Source organism: Furipterus horrens, unplaced genomic scaffold, assembly GCF_987537825.1.
Source record: "Furipterus horrens unplaced genomic scaffold, mFurHor1.1.pri manual_scaffold_7, whole genome shotgun sequence".
In the NCBI taxonomy this organism is placed as follows: domain Eukaryota; kingdom Metazoa; phylum Chordata; class Mammalia; order Chiroptera; family Furipteridae; genus Furipterus; species Furipterus horrens.
Window position 1 is genome coordinate 121,116 of NW_028327177.1, and position 17,582 is coordinate 138,697.

General features: G+C 53.3%; 2 protein-coding genes across 5 annotated transcripts; both read right to left on the minus strand.

The window, feature by feature from the left end:
- Window positions 1-4,275: 4,275 nt before the first annotated feature.
- Window positions 4,276-13,538, minus strand: ZNF34 (zinc finger protein 34). 4 transcript variants are annotated; one of them, XM_090283190.1, is made up of 6 exons: window positions 13,217-13,538; window positions 9,407-9,506; window positions 8,617-8,704; window positions 8,188-8,314; window positions 7,672-7,785; window positions 4,276-5,991 (listed from the first exon to the last, which is right to left on the minus strand). In XM_090283190.1, exons 3-6 carry the CDS (start codon window positions 8,647-8,649, stop codon window positions 4,628-4,630), a joined length of 1,638 nt encoding a protein of 545 aa, XP_090139316.1. In that variant the 5' UTR covers window positions 8,650-8,704; window positions 9,407-9,506; window positions 13,217-13,538; the 3' UTR covers window positions 4,276-4,627. The 4 variants fall into 4 exon arrangements, with proteins under 4 accessions (XP_090139316.1, XP_090139315.1, XP_090139314.1 ...); XM_090283189.1 differs by having other exon boundaries at window positions 7,672-7,791; window positions 9,407-9,465; window positions 13,217-13,537; XM_090283188.1 differs by having other exon boundaries at window positions 7,672-7,791; window positions 13,217-13,537.
- Window positions 13,539-14,496: 958 nt separating this feature from the next.
- RPL8 (ribosomal protein L8) lies at window positions 14,497-17,029 on the minus strand. The gene is made up of 6 exons (XM_090283237.1): window positions 16,949-17,029; window positions 16,571-16,717; window positions 16,344-16,485; window positions 15,859-16,077; window positions 14,915-15,030; window positions 14,497-14,695 (listed from the first exon to the last, which is right to left on the minus strand). The coding sequence occupies exons 2-6, from the start codon at window positions 16,706-16,708 to the stop codon at window positions 14,537-14,539; spliced, it is 774 nt and encodes a 257-aa protein (XP_090139363.1). The 5' UTR covers window positions 16,709-16,717; window positions 16,949-17,029; the 3' UTR covers window positions 14,497-14,536.
- Window positions 17,030-17,582: the final 553 nt, after the last annotated feature.

Below are 17,582 nucleotides of genomic sequence, written 5' to 3' on the forward strand. Positions count from 1 at the left end.
GACCAACAGACCCTGTGCCCCAGAAATCATGGGACATGTTGGGCGCCTGGGCCCCCTTTGGGTGGCTGTGGGGGGCTCCGCTCAGGCCCAGGTGTCAGCTGCTACATCGAGCAGATGCCTACACACTGGTGTCTCCAAAAGACATCACTACAAGACTTGGTGCCTATTTTCAAAACAAAGTTCTCAAATTCAAATAACTTTCCTATCAAATATTTTTATTTCTAAATTTGAGGGATTTTGTTGTTTCAGTTTTTTTTTTTTTTTAATTCCTGGTCCCAAGAGTATATTATCCATTGTCATATACTGTAATAAATCTGGTTATTAGTACATTTTTAATTTTTAAAAGTTTTTAACATTTACTTTTAGAAAGAGGGTAAGGGAGGGAGAAAGGAGGGAAGGACCAATGTGATAGATACACCTGTGGGTTGCCTCTTGCATGCCCCCAACTGGGGAACCCATCCCGCAACCCAGGCTTGTTCCCTGATGGGGAATCGAACCAGCGACCCCTCGGTTCACAGGCTGGCGCTCAATCTACTGAGCCACACTAGCCAGGGCTATTAGTACTTTAAAAAAAAACTATTTTTCTCTAAAATATCCACTTCTCAGGAAAAGTTAAGCCCTGGGGTTGATCCTTAAGCCCACAGCAGTATGCTGTGATGCAGACAAAGGCTTGTGTCCCCGGTCCGGACACTGCTGAGGAGTCACTGTCAGTCCCACAGAGGGCAGCTGCACCCTCGCTTGGGCCGCCCACAGCTGTTCAGTGTCCAGAATCTTCTTCTGCCTTCTCTTGCGTCGCTGCCGTGGACCCCTCAGTGAGCATCAGGCTCGGTGTCCATGGAGCTGGAAGGTGAGCACAGCGCGCTCCCTGGGGAGGCTCCCAGGCTGCACTGCTGCCCCAGGAGCAGGAGGTAGCACACCACCTGCAAACCCATATCGTGGTTGCCATAGGAAGTAGCATCAGAGGCCAAAATGACCTTTGGGGTACCCTCACCCTGATAACGGCCTTCTTGGCAGTTACTTCCCAGCTCTGACTTATCAGCAGCATTCAACACTTACTTTGAAGTCTTCTATTTTATGTATTTAAATCTTCATAGTATTTCTCCTTATACCTAGCAAGCGTTCCACAGTTCTTTACAAATTTCTTATTCTTTGGAGAACATTTTAGTCCACCTGAAATTTTTGTGTGTGTGTGTACTTGTATAACCTGATGTACCTTCCAATAAAAAAGCAATGAGCGGAACATATTTGTGGGTGAAGGAGAAGCAGTAATTTTGGCATAAGTGTCTCCTACAACAAGGGAAAATACAACCAGGAAAACCTGAAAAAGGCTATGTGCCAATTGCAAATGAACAATTAGGAATGGGTATTCTGCAGCACATGAAGCTGTGAAGGTGGGGGAAGCGGTGCTGTGGTGCTGGCTGCTGTTACTAATACGATCCCATTACCAGGTGTGGGGCACAATGCATGACCCATCCCTGGAGGAAGAGGACCTCAGCTGCGCAGCTGCCAGGCAGCCCACAAGAGGCAGGGGCCACTCATCGAGGACATTTTGGGGAAGCTAGGCCACCACAGGACACTCCATGCAGAGGGCCGGGTGCTGGAGGCTCAGGAGGATCTTTCCCAAGTGTGGACTTGACCCAGGGCAGAGAAAGATCACAGGGATGGTACTGGGGGCACTGGGGATCTCTGCTATGGTCCACCTGGGTGAGTTTGGGAAACACTTGGCTTCGTGTGTAAAAGTTCCTGAGCTGAGAAAGGCAGGAGACGTGGTGTGAAGTTCAGGGGTCCCCAAGACTTGCCCTCACTTCTAACACCATCACAAGCTTTGAGGTCACCAGTATCACCCCCAAGTTAAATATTTTGCTACATTGACTCAGAACTCACCCTGAAAGCTGATTCACTGTGGTTACTGTGTATTACAGGGAACAGACATTAAAATCCATCAGCCAAGGGGTCACATGGGGCAGAACCCAGGAAAAGTACCAAATGCAGAGATTCTGGAGTCCTCTCCCTGGGAAGTCACAGTCCGCTCTTCTTTCCTGGCACCGGTGTGTGACGGTGTGCACAGGGTATTGCTAACCAGCGAAGTTCACCTGATTCTTGGCATCCAGGGTTTTTGTTGGCTCGGTGACATCCACTAGCTGACTGCCTGCGTGACTGATCTCAGACTTCAGCCCTGCCAGAGGTCAAACTGATGCCCCCACCAAAAACCACACTAAAGCCAGCCCTGTCCTGGGGTCAGGTCAGTCCCTTCTGCAACTGGTAGTTAAGAATGGGTTGGAGCCCAGGCCTGCCTCCAACTGCTCTGTAACCTCAGTCCAGTCACTTCCCTTCCTGAGTCTCGGATTCTCGTCTGTCATAGGGTCACCACGAAAATGAAGTGAAATCACTGCAGGAAGACCAGCCCAGCACTCAGTTTCCATGTGACCGTGTTATGAGCGCATGGGACTCTGCACAGGTGCAGCCACTAGGGAGGCACTCACCTCTGTGAGGGTTTGGGGGGCATCCAAACATCCCACAATCCCAGTGGATCTTGGAGATGCTCAGCCCTCAGCTACAGGAAGCATGCAAGAAAATGGGACAGGCTGGGGTGAGGCCCAGAGGCCGCACAGCCACCTCCAAGGAGGACTCAAGGCAAGCCTAGGGGGAACAGTTGGACTGGCCTAGCCCTGAGGACAGAGGTGGGAGGGCCCAGATCCAGCTCCCAGGGACCTCTGGCTCAAATCTGATGTCCTGCCTGGGTCTCTGCCCAGGGATGTACACAGGGCCAGCCACAAGACCTAGGTCACAGGCACCAAGCATGCACATTGTGAACGTGACCCCACCTGCCTCACTGTGCCCATCAGGATGGGGATGCCAACTTGAGATGCACCGAGGGCGTCAGTGGTCTGACCCTCTGACCCCAGCCACTGCCAGCTGCCCAGAGCCACCCACAATTATTAATCAACAAGCAGCCCACAGTCTGAGATGACACTGCTCCTGAAGGCCCTCCTCTGAGCTGAGAGACAACGGGACAGCTGCAAGGAGTCAGGCTACCAGGTGACCAGGAAACATCTAGAACACATGGTGCCCTTTGCCCATGCTGCCCACCTCCCGAGATGGGCTTGATCTTGGCCCCTGTAAAAATGTCACCAACTCATGTTACAAGCTTCCTTGAGCCCAAAACAAGCAGCTCAGAAAACTTGTCAAAACATGTTCTCTAGTTTTGCGCAACACGACCAGCATTTTCCTTTTCCAGTTGCTCTACAGCATTAAATTGGATTCAGACTGCGCTGCTCCACCACCCTGCCCACCTCTCCAGCCCTCCCACCCAGGGCCTTGGCGCTCCCTTCAAGGAGGTCACAGTCACTTGGGGTGCCACTGGCTCAGGGGAAAATGCAAACCAAAACCACAGTGAGATGCCAATTCAAACCCAGTAGGACAGTTATTATTTTAAAAAAATGAAAAATAACAAGAGTTGACAAGAATGTGGAGAAACTGGCACCTTCATGCATTGCTGTTGGAGACGTAAGACTGGTACAGCCATGGCGGAAACCAGTCTGGCTGCTCCATAGGCAAACATAGATCTACCACAAAAATCCGTCTCTCTCACTCCTAGGATTATACCCAAAATATTGCAGGTAGGGATTCAAACAGATACCTGCACACCAGTGTTAATAGCAGTATTTTGCACAATAGTCAAAAGGTAGAAACACCCAAGTGTCTTTCAACACATAAATGGATAAACAAAATGTAGTGTCTACAAACAATGGCATATCATTCGGCCATACAAAAAGAATAACATTCTGATACAGGCTACAACATGGAATAACCTTGAGGACATTTATAACACTAAATGAAATAAGCCTGACATAGAGGGCAAATACTGTGATTCAACTTGTATGGGTACCTAGAATAGGCAAATTTCGAAACAGAAAATAGATAGAGGTTGCCAACAGCACGGACAAGGGGAGGATGGAGTCACTGTTTAAAGGGCACAGAGTATCTGTTTTGGATAATAAAACAGTTCTGGAAATAGACAGTGGTGATGGTTATACAACATTGTAAATATTTAATACCACTGAATTGTACACTTTAAATGGTTAATATGGTCAATTTTATGTATATTTTAGCACAATAAAAAAGGCAATCATCCGCTATTAAGTACACAGAAAAGTACGAATGATGTTAATTTTGTACGTTTTGCAAAAGGTCAGTATGTGGACTTCTTCCCAGTGTGAATTTTCTGGTACCGAGGAAAGAGCAAAGGCAACGGTCCTGGGTGCTGCAACAAGTACAACAGCATCTCTTTGAAATGTCAGACACCTCTCCAAGGGTTCCTCAGCATCTGAGAGGTAACACACCGAGTCGGCAGCCGCAGTGATGAATTCTCTTTTTCTAAAAGGGAGAGATTAGGACCAAAACTAAACTCATGATCCCGCGTGACCATCAAAAAGAATAAATAAATAAAAAATAAAAGGGAGAGATTACAGGAGCCTCCCCTTTTGCTTGCCTTTCTCGGTATCTCTAAAATGAGCATGCACTGCTTTGGTTTAAAAGGTTTTAAAAATTAGAGAGAAATGCCTGTCACCTGTGGCCACACTGTGAGGCCAGCACATGACGGGCGGCGGGCGGTGGGCCGCCAGCATCAGGTGGAAACGTCCTCCCGGAGGTGGACCCTCTGGTGCTGGGACACGTTGGAGCTGTGCCGGAAGGCCTTGCCGCACTCGCCACACTTGTAGGGCTTCTCTCCGGTGTGGACCCGCCGGTGCTGCGTGAGGTAAGCGCCCTGACTGAAGGCCTTCTTGCACTCGCCGCACTCATACGCCTTCTCCCTGTGGTGTGACCGCTGGTGCTGGATGAGCCTGGAGCTGTTGTGGAAGGCCTTCCCGCACTCGCCGCACTGGTACGGCTTCTCCCCCGTGTGGATCCTCTGGTGCTGGATGAGGTGTGTGCTCTGGCTGAAGACTTTGCCACAGTCGTTACATTGATAGGGCTTCTCTCCAGTGTGGCTCCTCTGGTGTTCAACAAGTTTGGTTTTCTGAATGAAGGCTTTCTCACATTCATTACACTTATAGGGCTTCTCTCCAGTGTGGATCCTCCGGTGTTGGATAAGGTTAGAACTCTGGGTAAAGCCTTTGCCACATTCCTTACACTCAAATGGCTTCTCTCCAGTGTGAGTACGTCGATGGCGGATAAGGACTGAGCTGTCACTGAAGGCTTTCCCACAGTCGATGCACTTATAGGGTTTCTCTCCAGTGTGGATTCGCTGGTGATAAATAAGGGAAGAGTAGGCACTGAAGTGCCTCCCACACTCACTGCACTTGTAGGGCTTCTCCCCCGTGTGGATCCTCTGATGCTTCATTAGGTTGGGCCTCCGATTGAACGTCTTTCCACATTCATTGCACCGGTAGGGGATCTCCCCCGAGTGCATCCTTCGGTGATTGATGAACTCACAGCTCTGGCTGAAGGCTTTCCCACACTCATCACACTTGTAGGGCTTCTCTTCACTGTGGAGCCGCTGGTGCTTCACAAGGTTAGCACTGTACCTGAAGGCTTTCCCACAGTAATCACAGTAATGTAGCGTTTTCCCACAAGGAATTTTCTGATCTTCTTTAATGACTATGTGTGCATGGAAGATATCCCTAGAATCATGAACTTTATTTGTGTGTTTTGACCTGTGTACACGCTTATGGTTATTTAGATATGATCTCTGTTCAAAACTTTGCTCACAAATATCACATTTGTGAGGTCTGTGATCAGGGACAGGGCTTGACCCCAACCGGAGGCTTCCCCCAGACCCCTGGCTGCTCTCCCTGCTGGTCCGTGTGACTGGCCTGGAGCCGCCCTGCTCCATGGGCTTGGCCGGGCTCTCCTCTCGCTTCCCAACAGGCACACAGGCTTCTCCTGGCTCCAGTTCCTGGGGAATAGTTCCCCTGAGTCGGTCCAGTTCTGTCCCGTCAAACATCTCCCCTGAAGTCAACTCCCAGTCCTCAGTCCTGATCCCATCAGCTGAAACAACAAACAGAACATCTTGGGGTCACCTGCTCTCACTCTGGAAGGAAGGTGCAAAGATGCTGCCGACCACCTGTGCAGTACAAATCCCACCATCTCCAGAGTCACAACACCTTCCAGAGATAGGAGCCTGCAGCTTGGAGGCTTAAAAGTCTTGCCCAGGGCCAGTCATGTGGCAGCGCAAGCATCTAACCCAGATCTGATCAGCACTCTTGCCCTTCCTGCCCTTCTGCCTCCGACTCCTGCCGGAGTGGGATGGTAGGATGCTGTCCTCATTACAAAGAGCGAAGAGATGGAAACTAGAGGAAGGGGAGGCCCAAAGCCATGGAGGGCATCTGAAACAGACAAAGAAATTAAGGCCAATCAAGTCTAAGGCCACCTAAAAATATCCCAAATCTATGCTAAGAAAACCAGCTGCCTCCCCAGGAGGGCAGAGGGCCAAGCCCAGGTCAGCCGCAGAGGAGGAGGGCAACACTCCCGGAGTCCGGGGTCCCTGGCTCTCCCAGCAGGCCGTTCCCATTCCAGGTTCTCCTGGGGCATAGGGACCATCAATGAGCCAGTGGTATGTTACTCAAGATGCCACCCAGAATCTTCCTGATGCCCTTAGGCAGGCCACTACCCCTTCCCTCCCTGACTAGACACTCACTCACCTACTCCATGGGCTGGAATACAACTACGGAAAATGTGTTCTCTGTCAGCCAAGACACAACCACCCCCAAATGGGGATAACGGAATCACATCCACAACATAACAAAATAACTTGTATATTCACAACAGAACACTACCGCAATGGTGCACAACAAACTCCACGCAACACGCAGACCCTCCCAATGCTCAGATGACCACATGTGTCTAGCAGACAGGACCCAGGCCTCAGAGGGAAGGGGCCTTGGGCTGCAGTAGGAAATAAGGGAGGGGGACCCACAGGCACCTGGGCAATCAGAGACTTTCTGTATGGTGATCTGCAGGATGGTTTTTTGTAAAAATTTACTGAGCTGTATAAACTCTGGGTTTGTCCCATTTCTCTAAGTACTTATATTCATATACACAAATTTACAAAATAGAAATTCAAATCCTTTGAGCCTGGAGTTCATTCCTAGGACACTATCAAGATGGGCAGCCTTGGGGCAGCATTGTCCACTTCAGTGAAACTAGGGAACACGCTTCCTGCTGGCACTTCAAACGACAGCATTGACTGAGACTCCTATGCACAGAAATGGACATGCGCTGAGTGATAAGCATGGACCACACAGGGCTAGAACAGGGACAGCAGGTGTGGACTACAGCACATGGGGTGATGTGTCTTCTCTCACTTCCCTGTAATGGTCTGGGATGTGGGCGGGGGCAGTGACAAGGCCTGTCTGACCCCGTTCGCTTGTAGTGGTGAGCTCTTGGGGGCAGGGCTCCCCAGGGTCCAAAGGACCAAGCCCTCCCTCACAGTACACCCCAATGCCCTTCCCTTTTCACCAACACTGCCCCTCTCACTGCCTAGAGGATTCAGCTCAAGGATCATCCCCCTCAAGCACTCAGACTGATGGAGGTTTCAGGAGAGGTCACTCCCAGAGCTGCTGTCTTGCCCAGAGGCACCTTCCCCCAGACTCCTCAGTCATCACCTACATACTCTGGACCCCACAAATATTGTGCAGTGACTCATAAGGGAACCAGCCCCTTGCGCACCTGAGCCATTGACTCCCAGCTGCTTGCTCCCCTCAGCACCCTGCGTGTCCAGGACCCACGGCTCATCCCCTCGTTCCAACTGTGTGATCACCCCAGGCTTGGGACCTGCAGGTCCTGCTCCTGGGAAGGAGATGGGGCCTGGGGTTGGTGCCAAGGACAAGGGGCTGGGGGCCTACAGGGGGAGGGGAAGGGTGGGTGCACGGGTGATTGCAGAATCAGGACACCCTCGGGGGCTGAGTTGTTTATGGAGGTGAAGATCTGAGTGCAGGGGGCCTGCCCCGCCAGTGCTGACCAGCTTCCATCCGCCCCTGGGAAGCGGTCTGCCTTCGGCCTGGAGCACGGAGAGTCTGTCTAGGAGCTCAGAGGAGAGAGAGGCTGACCCAGACCCACCAGGCTCCTCCTGGGCATAGACCAAACCTGTCTCTGGGTCCAGGGGGGAGGCACCCAGCCCAGCCCCTGTTGAGCCCTCAGTGCCCAGGCTTATTCCCTGAGCTTCTTCCTGGCGAGGGGCCTTACCCAGGGAGACCAGGTTCCTGTAGGTCTCCAGCATCACGTCCCTGTAGAGGTCTCTTTGAGAAGGGCCCAGATGTCCCCACTCCTCTGGGGAGAGGAGCACAGCCACGTCCTCAAAGGTCACCTTGGCCTGGAATGACAGGGGCTGCTGCAGGACCAGGTAAGGTTCACACAGGGCCCTGGGGGCAGGGGCAGCAGAGGCATGCTCAGCACACAGCAGAGGGTGTCTGTAGGCCTGATCCCTAAGATGGCCCAGGAGGTGGTCTTTGACCACTGAGCCAGCCAACTCAGGGTGGCTGGGCAAGTCCCAAGGTCACCACTCCTCTGTTCAGCACCCAGACCAGAGATGTCTGACAGCATCTGCTTAGGCAGATCAGGAGGGAGAAGCCCTGGGTGGAGACCTCACATCACCCAGGGAGGATGGATGCTCACCTGGGACATGGCAGACAGGTGCCTAGCTGCCATCAGGTAGTCCCCTGGGCTTCCCAGGGGTGGCAGGCAGGAGCCAATCACTTAGGTGCTGAGGGAAGAGAGAGGAATACATGGAGGCCCAGCCTGGTCCCTCCTGCGTGTGGCTTCAGGGCCTGGTCATCTCAATGGCACAGCTGGCCTCCTGGAAAACTTCCCGCCTCCACTCCACAAACATGGGCAGGGCAGCCCTGTCACTTTCCCCTTCCCCTCCCTGGCACACTAAGTCCTTTCGCTCAGGAGGAGCATGGAGATACTCATTCCATTTATGGGAAAGAATAAAGCCAACATGGTAAGGGTTCAGGAGGAAAAGAATGTAAGAAAATAAAAATAGCCCTGACCGGTGTGGTTCAGTTGGTTGGCTGTTATCCCACAAACCTAAAGGTCACCGGTTTGATTCCCAGTCAGGGTACATGCCTGGGTTGTGGGCCAGGTCCCCAGCTGGGGGCACGTGAGAGGCAACCACACATTGGTGTTTCTCTCCCTCTCTTTCCCCCTCCCTTCCCCCCTCTCTACAAATAAATAAATAAAGTCTTTTAAAAAATCAGACATAGAATAAGAAAGTAATTCAAGGAAAGAAGAAAGAAAAGAGAACATAATCTCAACAAGAAAATAATGCCAGCATGTTTCCTTGAAAATGCTAATAAAATACAGACACCTGGCAAGTCTAACGCTGGGAACGGAGGGGGGGACCTCAGAGAGAAGAAGGAAAAGCAAATACCATGAAAGGCAGAAAAGGGGACTAAGTACATACCACACACACAGCAGAGACTCCCAGTGCGACCCAAGGCTTTGGGTTCCAAGCATTCGAGTCTGTTTCCATTCAGTGGAAAAAAAAATACAAGTCATGAGGACTGGAAGAGAATAGGTAAAATCACCATTACTGGAGAATGATAAGATCATTTTAAGAGGATACCTCTTAAATACTTTGCATAACAAAAGGGCGAGCTAATAGCTGTGCTGCCGCTCTGCTAGACTCCGGGAGCCTTCAGGGACTCTTGGCAGAGCCTGGGAGGTGAGTGCCCTCCCAGTGAGCCCCCGTGTCTTGCCCTGACTAGAGATGGCCGACTGGGAAGCTGGCAAATGTAGCGCATTGTGGGAGGAGCGGCAGGCGAGGTCACGTGGGATGCTCAGGTCGCGCTTTAAAATGAGGGCAGCGTGGAGGAGGAGGTACTGCCCTGCCGCCTGCGGTAAGGGAGGAGCAGCATCCGCTCCTCTGAGGGTCGTCCCACGGGCTGGGCCGGGAGAGAGGAGCTGCGGTGAGGAAGGGGCCCCGTGAGGGGCGCAGCCACGCTGTCTGGCCGAGGGCAGCCATGCAGGTTGTCATCTGGTCTCTGCCGGGCCACTGGGCACAGTAAGGGAGCCGCAGCCAAGAGGGAGGGAACGGCCTGGGGCTGCTCTGACCGCTCCGCTCTCGGTGACCTGAAGCCACCAAGGACTCTGCCTTGCGAGACGCTGACCTGCTGTCTCACAGACCCGGAATCTATTTGGACTCTTGGGCCTCCGGACGAACAGAGAAGCCGTTCTCTTCGGACGTGCGCCTCCCCCAGGCCTCCCCCAGGCTCCAGTGCAACGCGGCACATGCTTTTCTGGAATGTACCACGGGGCTGAGGACAAGGTACCCCAGACCCTGAAGCAGAGCGCGGCTGCGAGAGGACGGCGACCATAAGACCCCCAAGTGTACTCTGCAGAGGGACTGGAGAACTGTTCGCGCAGCCGGCTTAAGGATAGATAAGGAGATGGGGAACTTCGGGCATGTTTGTGGCTTATAGCCTGGTGGCGACCAAGGGAAGTGCTGGGTCTTGTGGGAGAACAGGGCTCCGAGCAGGGCTGTTCCCAGCCCCCCCGGGCCCACCTGGGGCCGGAATCCTGTAAATAAAAACCTCTTTCCCTCAAAAGTAATCGTTGGGTCCTGCACCAAGGCGCCCCATGCAAGAGGCAACCACATGTTGCTGTTTCTCTCCCTCTTTCTCCCTCCCTTCCCCCTTCTCTAAAAATAAGTAAATAAAATCTTTTTTAGAAAAATGAACACAGGACAAGACCTGCTAAGTTGCAAATAAGGAAATAAATTGTCCATAAACATCTGAAAAGTATTTCAATGTCAGTAAAAATGAGGGAAATACAAATTAAAACCAGACGTCTCTCTCCACAGATTGGGAAATACAGGGTGAAGGAAAAGTAGATATACATACGATTGTCTGTATGGGAAATAAGACAATAAATAATGAACATCAGTGTAAGAATAAGCTGTTTCATGTATGAAAACTGTAAACTGACTTTCGCCCCACATTGTATAAAGACTTCAGACTATCACGTGCTGAAGTCGAGTGGAAACAGAGACTCAGTCCCATCCCAGGAGCACAAGCCATAGCATTGCTCTGCAAACTCCTCTGACACTACTCGGTGGGGCTGAAAGCCTGCAAACCCATCAGTAATCCTAACTGCAGGCATGTGCCCTGATCACACAAGATGACAATGCCACCACATGCCTGGGTATCAGTAGTATGACACGTATGTAGAGTTTAAAATACAAAACACCACTGGTTGTGTAGAGGTTTAAGAAAACGTGCCAATGGTAAAACAGCCACACACAGAATGAGGAGACAGCTAAGGGATGGGAAACACCATCTGCAAACTGTCTCCCTGGTAAAGGGTGAATCGCCAGGATAGATTAGGAACTCGCACAACTGAACAGCAAAGAAACAAATAACCCAATTTAAAAATGGGCAAAATACCTGAACAGATTTTTCTTCCAAAAAGACATACAAATAACCAAGATACACATAAAGGTGCTCAACATCACTGATTCTCAGAAAACCGCGACTCTTAACGACAGTGGGCTCACCTCACACCTGTCACACCATCATCAACAAATCCACAAACAACAAGGGCTGGCGAGGACGTGGAGAAAAGGGGACCCTTGTGCACTGTTGGTGGGAATGCAGACTGGTGCAGCCACTGTGGAAAACTGTGTGGGGGTTCCTCAAAAATTTAAAAATAAAACTGCCTTATGACCTGGCGATTCTACTCCCCGGTGTTTACCTGAAAGAAATGAAATCTGGAGCTGGAAGAGGTATTTGCACCCTGTGGTCACGGTAGCATTATTCACAGTGGCCAAGACACAGAAGCAGCTTAAGTGTCCATCACGGGTCACTGGATAAAGAAGTGGTACTTACATACAATGGAGTATTACTCAGCCATAAAAAAGGAAAGCGTGGCATTTGCAACAACATGGATGCACCTGGAGGGAATCGTGCTGAGATTCTTCGTGATCCTACCTACAGGTGGAGCCCAAAATTGTCCAAATCCGCCCTGGCTGGTGCGGCTCAGTGGGCTGGGCGCTGTCCCGCAAACCGAAAGGTTCCAGGTTTCATTCCCGGTCAGGGCATGTGCCTGGGTTGCAGGCCAGGTCCCTAGGGTTGACTGATGTCCCCCCCCCTCTTTCTCCCTTCCTTCCCTTTTCTCTGAAAAGTAATAAAAAACTAAAGAAACAATTAAATAAATTTGTCCAAGTCCTAGAAGCAGAGGGAGAGGTGGTGGCCAAGGTTTGGGGTTAAGAGGATGGACAAACAGATGCCTGTCGGTCAGTGTGCAGACTTCCGCTGGTGTGCGACGGTGACAGCCATCAGCAGCACTCACGCTGTGCTTCGAAATTTGTGAAGTGGTGACTCCTAAGTGTCCTCACCACAGAGAGAGGAAATGGCCCGTGCGGTGGGTGTGATTACAGTGCGCACACCTCGGGACACGAAGTCCTGCGCCGTCAGTACATACAAGTCCTACTGGTCAGCCTCACCGCAGAAAGGTCCAAAGGCTACTGTTCAAAACGGCGGCGGCCCACGCGAGCCGTGCGCTGGTCTCCGAGGGATTTCACTTTCATAGTTTCGTCGCCCTGGCCGGGGCGGCCCAGCGGACGAGCCCCGGCCTGCCAGCCGAAGGGCCGCCAGTCTGGTTCCCAGTCGGGGCACAGGCTGGGTTGCTGCCAGGTCCCCGGTTGGGGCGTGTGAGAGGCACCCGCACGCCAGTGTTTCCCTCCCTCTTTCTCCCTCCCTCCCCCTCTCTCTAAAAATAGATTCTTAAAAAATATATACTTTTGTTAAAAAAAGTTGGAGGTGGGGGGGACCTTGAACGAACATGGCAAAAAGTTAACTGGAAACCTCAGTCACGGGTGTTTGCTAACCCGTTCTATATTCTTTTACTTCCAAATTTTTGTGAAAAAGATTTGAAATACATATACATATATATTAAACGCACAAAACTAAAGAGAAACAGAAGTGTGGTTGAGGGAGACGGGCCTGGGTGCACCCGAGGCCAACCGGGGAGGGAAGACATGGGCGGAGGGCAGCCTGGCGGACTGCCTGGGGGCGGCGGCCGAGGTCGTGGGGACCGCGAGGGCACCCGGGGGGCGGTGGCAGCGGGCATTAAACGTGCTGGCAGTAAGTGCCCCGAGCCGGAGACCAAGTGAGGAAGTATACGCGAAGACCCGGAACCTGGAGGCCCCGGTGTGGTGCGTGGCGCAGGGGGAAGCTTCGCGAGGGAAAGGTCGGCTACGCCGGGGGCGGTTTACCTCGGGCGGGGACGGAGGCCTGGACGGCGCAGGCCCAGGAGGCAGAGGCCGCCCCGTGGGGCGACCCGAGGCATCAGCTGGGGGGGCACCCGGCCGGGAAGGTCGGTCGGGGTTTGAGGCGTTTCGGGAGCCCAGGACAGGAGGTGTGGCCGACCAACGGGCGGTTGCCAGGGGATGTTGGCGTCGGGAAGGTCCACAGTCACCTCAGAGCCGCAGAGCGGCCGCCCGAACAGGCACCGCAATCCCCACCCACACGCCAATCAAAACCAGCCGGAAGTGTTGTAAACCCCGCCCCCTCGCGTACCGACCGCTCTGGGAAACGGCTGCCACAACTCGGTGGCAGGACTCCTCCAGGAATCGGAAATTCAGCTCAACAAATTGGAAATGCTGTTAGGGAGGACAGCCTGGGGCCAGAGGCTTCAAAACCAAGGCAAGAGTGAGGCTTTGGTGGTCGATTTTGAAGACTTAACAGATCATTTCTTTTCAGTGACACACTCTCTATTGAGCTGCTAAAGGCACTGCAACCAAGACCAACTAGGTCTTCCTCTAACGGGGAGGGCAGAGAACCATGCCGGGCACCAGGGCCACGTGATCACCCAGGAGGTAACCAGTGTCCACTACTAGACCAAGAGCCTCCTCCTGCACCCGACTGCCCCGCAGCAAACTCCCCGACAGTCCATCTCCTGGCCACCTTACAAGGGAGTAACCAGGATTCGTGCCTTTCCCTTCAGGACTGAGCAAGCCTAATCCTGTTTGGATCACTCCTAAAGGCAGGTGGGCAGGGGGTGAGGCTGGACCATGAGAGCAGGATCCACTTGGCCGCCACAGCAAGGCCTTATCCAGGAGTGGCCCTTGCAGCACAGCATCCCACAACTGCTAAGGTGACTCACGCAGGTGGTCATCGTGGAGACCCAGTCAATGCCTTTCACCCAAGGTCTGTGCAGTGAGCATCTACTTTAATGATTGTTATCTGTGACATAACTGTCACAAAGTTTGGAACAAGGTACCATCAACTGTGACCAAACAGCCCACTTGTTCAGAAAAACTTCCAGTCGTCTCATCACAGGACAGTTTCCCTGCTGTCCAACCTGTGGCCTCAGAACCACCAGCCACCCAAGAGCACCCACATCCTCACCCTCACCTAATCTCCTAAATGAACACAGGTGTGGGCTTCTCTGCTGTGTTCTGATGGGAGTCCAGGAACCTAGGTGAGACGGGACCTAGCATCCCCACCTCCTCCCTCACAGCAGGACCCTTCCCTCTGAATCCACAGGCAGGAATTGCTTTGTGGCAGGACAAACTTTATTGAGCTCCCAAGCCCTAGTTCTCTTTCTCCTGCACAGTCTTGGTTCCCCGCAGACGCCCCGTCCGGCGGGCAGCGATGAGACCCACTTTGCGGCCAGCAGGGGCGTCTCTGCGTATGGTGGAGGGTTTGCCGATGTGCTGGTGGTTGCCGCCTCCGAATGGATGTTCCACAGGCTGCGGGCAGAGGGAGGTGCTTTAATGTGGAAGTGGCCCCAGCCAACCTCAGGAGAACCTGAGGAAGGGCAGGATCAACAAGCCTGCGCCTATGAACCACCACCCAGAGGCTCACACCAGATACCCTACCAGAGGGGATGTTCCCAGAAAGGACCTGCCTGTCCAGTCTCTCGGTCCTGGTATCCTGAATACCCTGCCGCCCCTTTATGGACTACTTACGTTCATGGCCACACCCCGCACACGTGGCCAGCAATTCCTCTTTGCCTTATACTTGTGGTAGGCACGGCCAGCCTTCAGGATGGGCTTGTCAATGCGGCCACCTCCAGCCACCACACCTGTTGGGGAGATGAAATACTTCAGAAAGGTGCATCCCACCCTACCATCAGATAGAATATACCCTGCTGGGTCCTTTTCAGCACCTTCATTAGTCACTCTCTGTACTGTTTTTTATCATCACCAAGTTCACAGAAGCCCCATTAATGCTTTGCAACTACCACCCAGAAGTAGCCCCTTTGCAACCTGTCAGGTGACAGCAAGTTTCTTCAGGCTCTACTGGATGCCAAGACAGGCCTTTGCCCATGTCATCTGCTATGCACATATTAACCGACAGTTCTCCAGGGAAACCCTCCCTACCCTTCACTATGTCTGACATGGGGCAGGTCACTCAACCTCAGAACCCCAACCCCAACATGGCAGGTGACGCACCCTCCCACATCTCAGCCAGTTTTGGTTATTCTGTGAACATACCCACAAAAGACCACCCCCAGGAAGGACTGGGTTTGCTACAGGACTTGAAATGTTACCAAACAGCAGTGAACAAACGTGAGCACAAATCATTTTTATTGCACTTACTGATTTTAAGGAAATGCACACCTCTGAAAAGGCAGTTAACACGCGTGTATAAAGGCAGGAATCACACAAGTCCAGGTTATGCAGGAGTGTAAACAAACCCCAGACAGTTAAGCCCAGTCTCCTTCAAATCACAACCAGCACTGAAATACTGCCGTGCCCACCTTACAAACACAAGGACTCACAGACTATGTATGTGCTCAAGCTTACAGAGCCTGAGCTCCAGTGGACTGGGCAGTTAGGTGCCACGGCCCAGGTCTACTTGCTGGCTGTCCACAGCAACCCACAGCATTCAACTGCTGCTTGTCACTCACCAACCACAGCTCTGTTGGCCGAGGAGATGACCTTCTTGGAGCCTGAGGGCAGCTTCACTCGAGTCTTTTTGGTCTCGGGGTTGTGGGAGATGACGGTGGCATAGTTCCCGGAGGCTCGGGCCAGCTTGCCCCGGTCACCAGGCTTCTCCTCCAGACAACACACGATGGTGCCCTCAGGCATGGTGCCCACCGGGAGCACATTGCCAATGTTCAGCTGAGCTGCAAAGAAGAGCAGCACGCGCAATCAGCATGGGGAGACAATGTCCTATCCACTGTAAGCCAGTCACCGCAGACCCACCTGCTCCGCACAGCGCCCCAAAAGAGCCACCGCAGCACTCCCCCATTCTCCGGGCACCCCACTGGCGCGCTGGGTCCAGCAGGACGCACCAGGCGAGCCTTCCTACTGAATACGTCCCCTGCCCAACCTGGGGTGTGTACCGCCTCGTGCAACCCCATCCTCCCATCTCCGGCACAGCCGTGCTCACCTTTCTTGCCGCAGTACACGAACTGGCCGGTGTGGATGCCTTCGGCGGCGATGAACAGTTCCGTTCGCTTCTTAAACCGGTACGGATCCCGGAAGACCACCTTGGCGAGGGGCGCGCCGCGGCCTGGGTCATGGATGATGTCCTGCGGGCCGAGGCGGCGTGGGCGTGAGCGTGGGGTCCCGGCAGGGGGCCCCACAACCCCACCCGTCCGGACCGGCACCCCGCACCTTCACGATGCCCTTGATGTAGCCGTGGCGCTCCGCGAAGTCCACGGCGCGGAGACGCGCGGCGCCCTTGCGGTGTTTCACGTGCGCTCGGAACACGGAGCCGGCGCCCTTCCTCTGCCCACGAATCACGCGGCCCATGGCGGCAGTCTAGCGGAAACTCACGGTCAGCTCCCAGACAGCCCAGGAACTCCCGCCACCCTGCTTCAGAGTCCCGTTCTCCCAGGCTCCTCCCTCCAGCCTTCGGCCCCCATCCCCGGCCGTGCGTCTTCTCAGGAGCCGGCCTGAGTCCTTCACTGGCCCCAGGATGGCGGATAGCGGCGGATGGCGGCGGATGGCGGACGATGACACGGCAGCCGCAACGACGTAAATGCAACCTACCTGCTGCCTAGCGCGGCCGAAAGAGAATACGCTGGGCCTACGAGAGGCCTTATCTTCCGGGGCCGGGCGAAAGCCACTTCCACTTCCGGCCAGGCGCCGCGGAGGCTAGCTAATGCGCGCCGGGAGTTGTAGTCCTCTCCCGTCGCCGGGGCTTCTGGACGGAAACCTTGAGTGGCCGGGCCCGGAACCCAGAAGGTCTCGAGGTTTGGCCCCGGGGACGCTCTCTCGCGGCGGGGTCGATCTGCGGGCGGGGCCCGGGACGAGGGTTTGCAACCACTTAAAAACCCTTCTTGGCCCTGGCCAGGTCAGTGGGTTGGAACGTCCTCCCGATATGAGGAGATTGTGAGTTCCACCTGTGGTCAAGGCACAAAAAAGAATCAACCAATGAATCCAATGAATGCATAAATCGTTGGACAACGAATCCATGTTTCTCTCTGTCCTTTCCTCTCTCTCTCTCGAAAATCAATAACTTTTTAAAGATTTTATTTATTTTTAGAGAGAGGGTAAGGGTGGGAGAAAGAGGGAGAGAAACATCTATGTGCGAGAGATACATCAACAGGTTGCCTCTCGCATGCCCGCAACTGGGGGCCTAGCCTGCAACCCAGGCATGTGCCCTGACCGGGAATCAAACCGG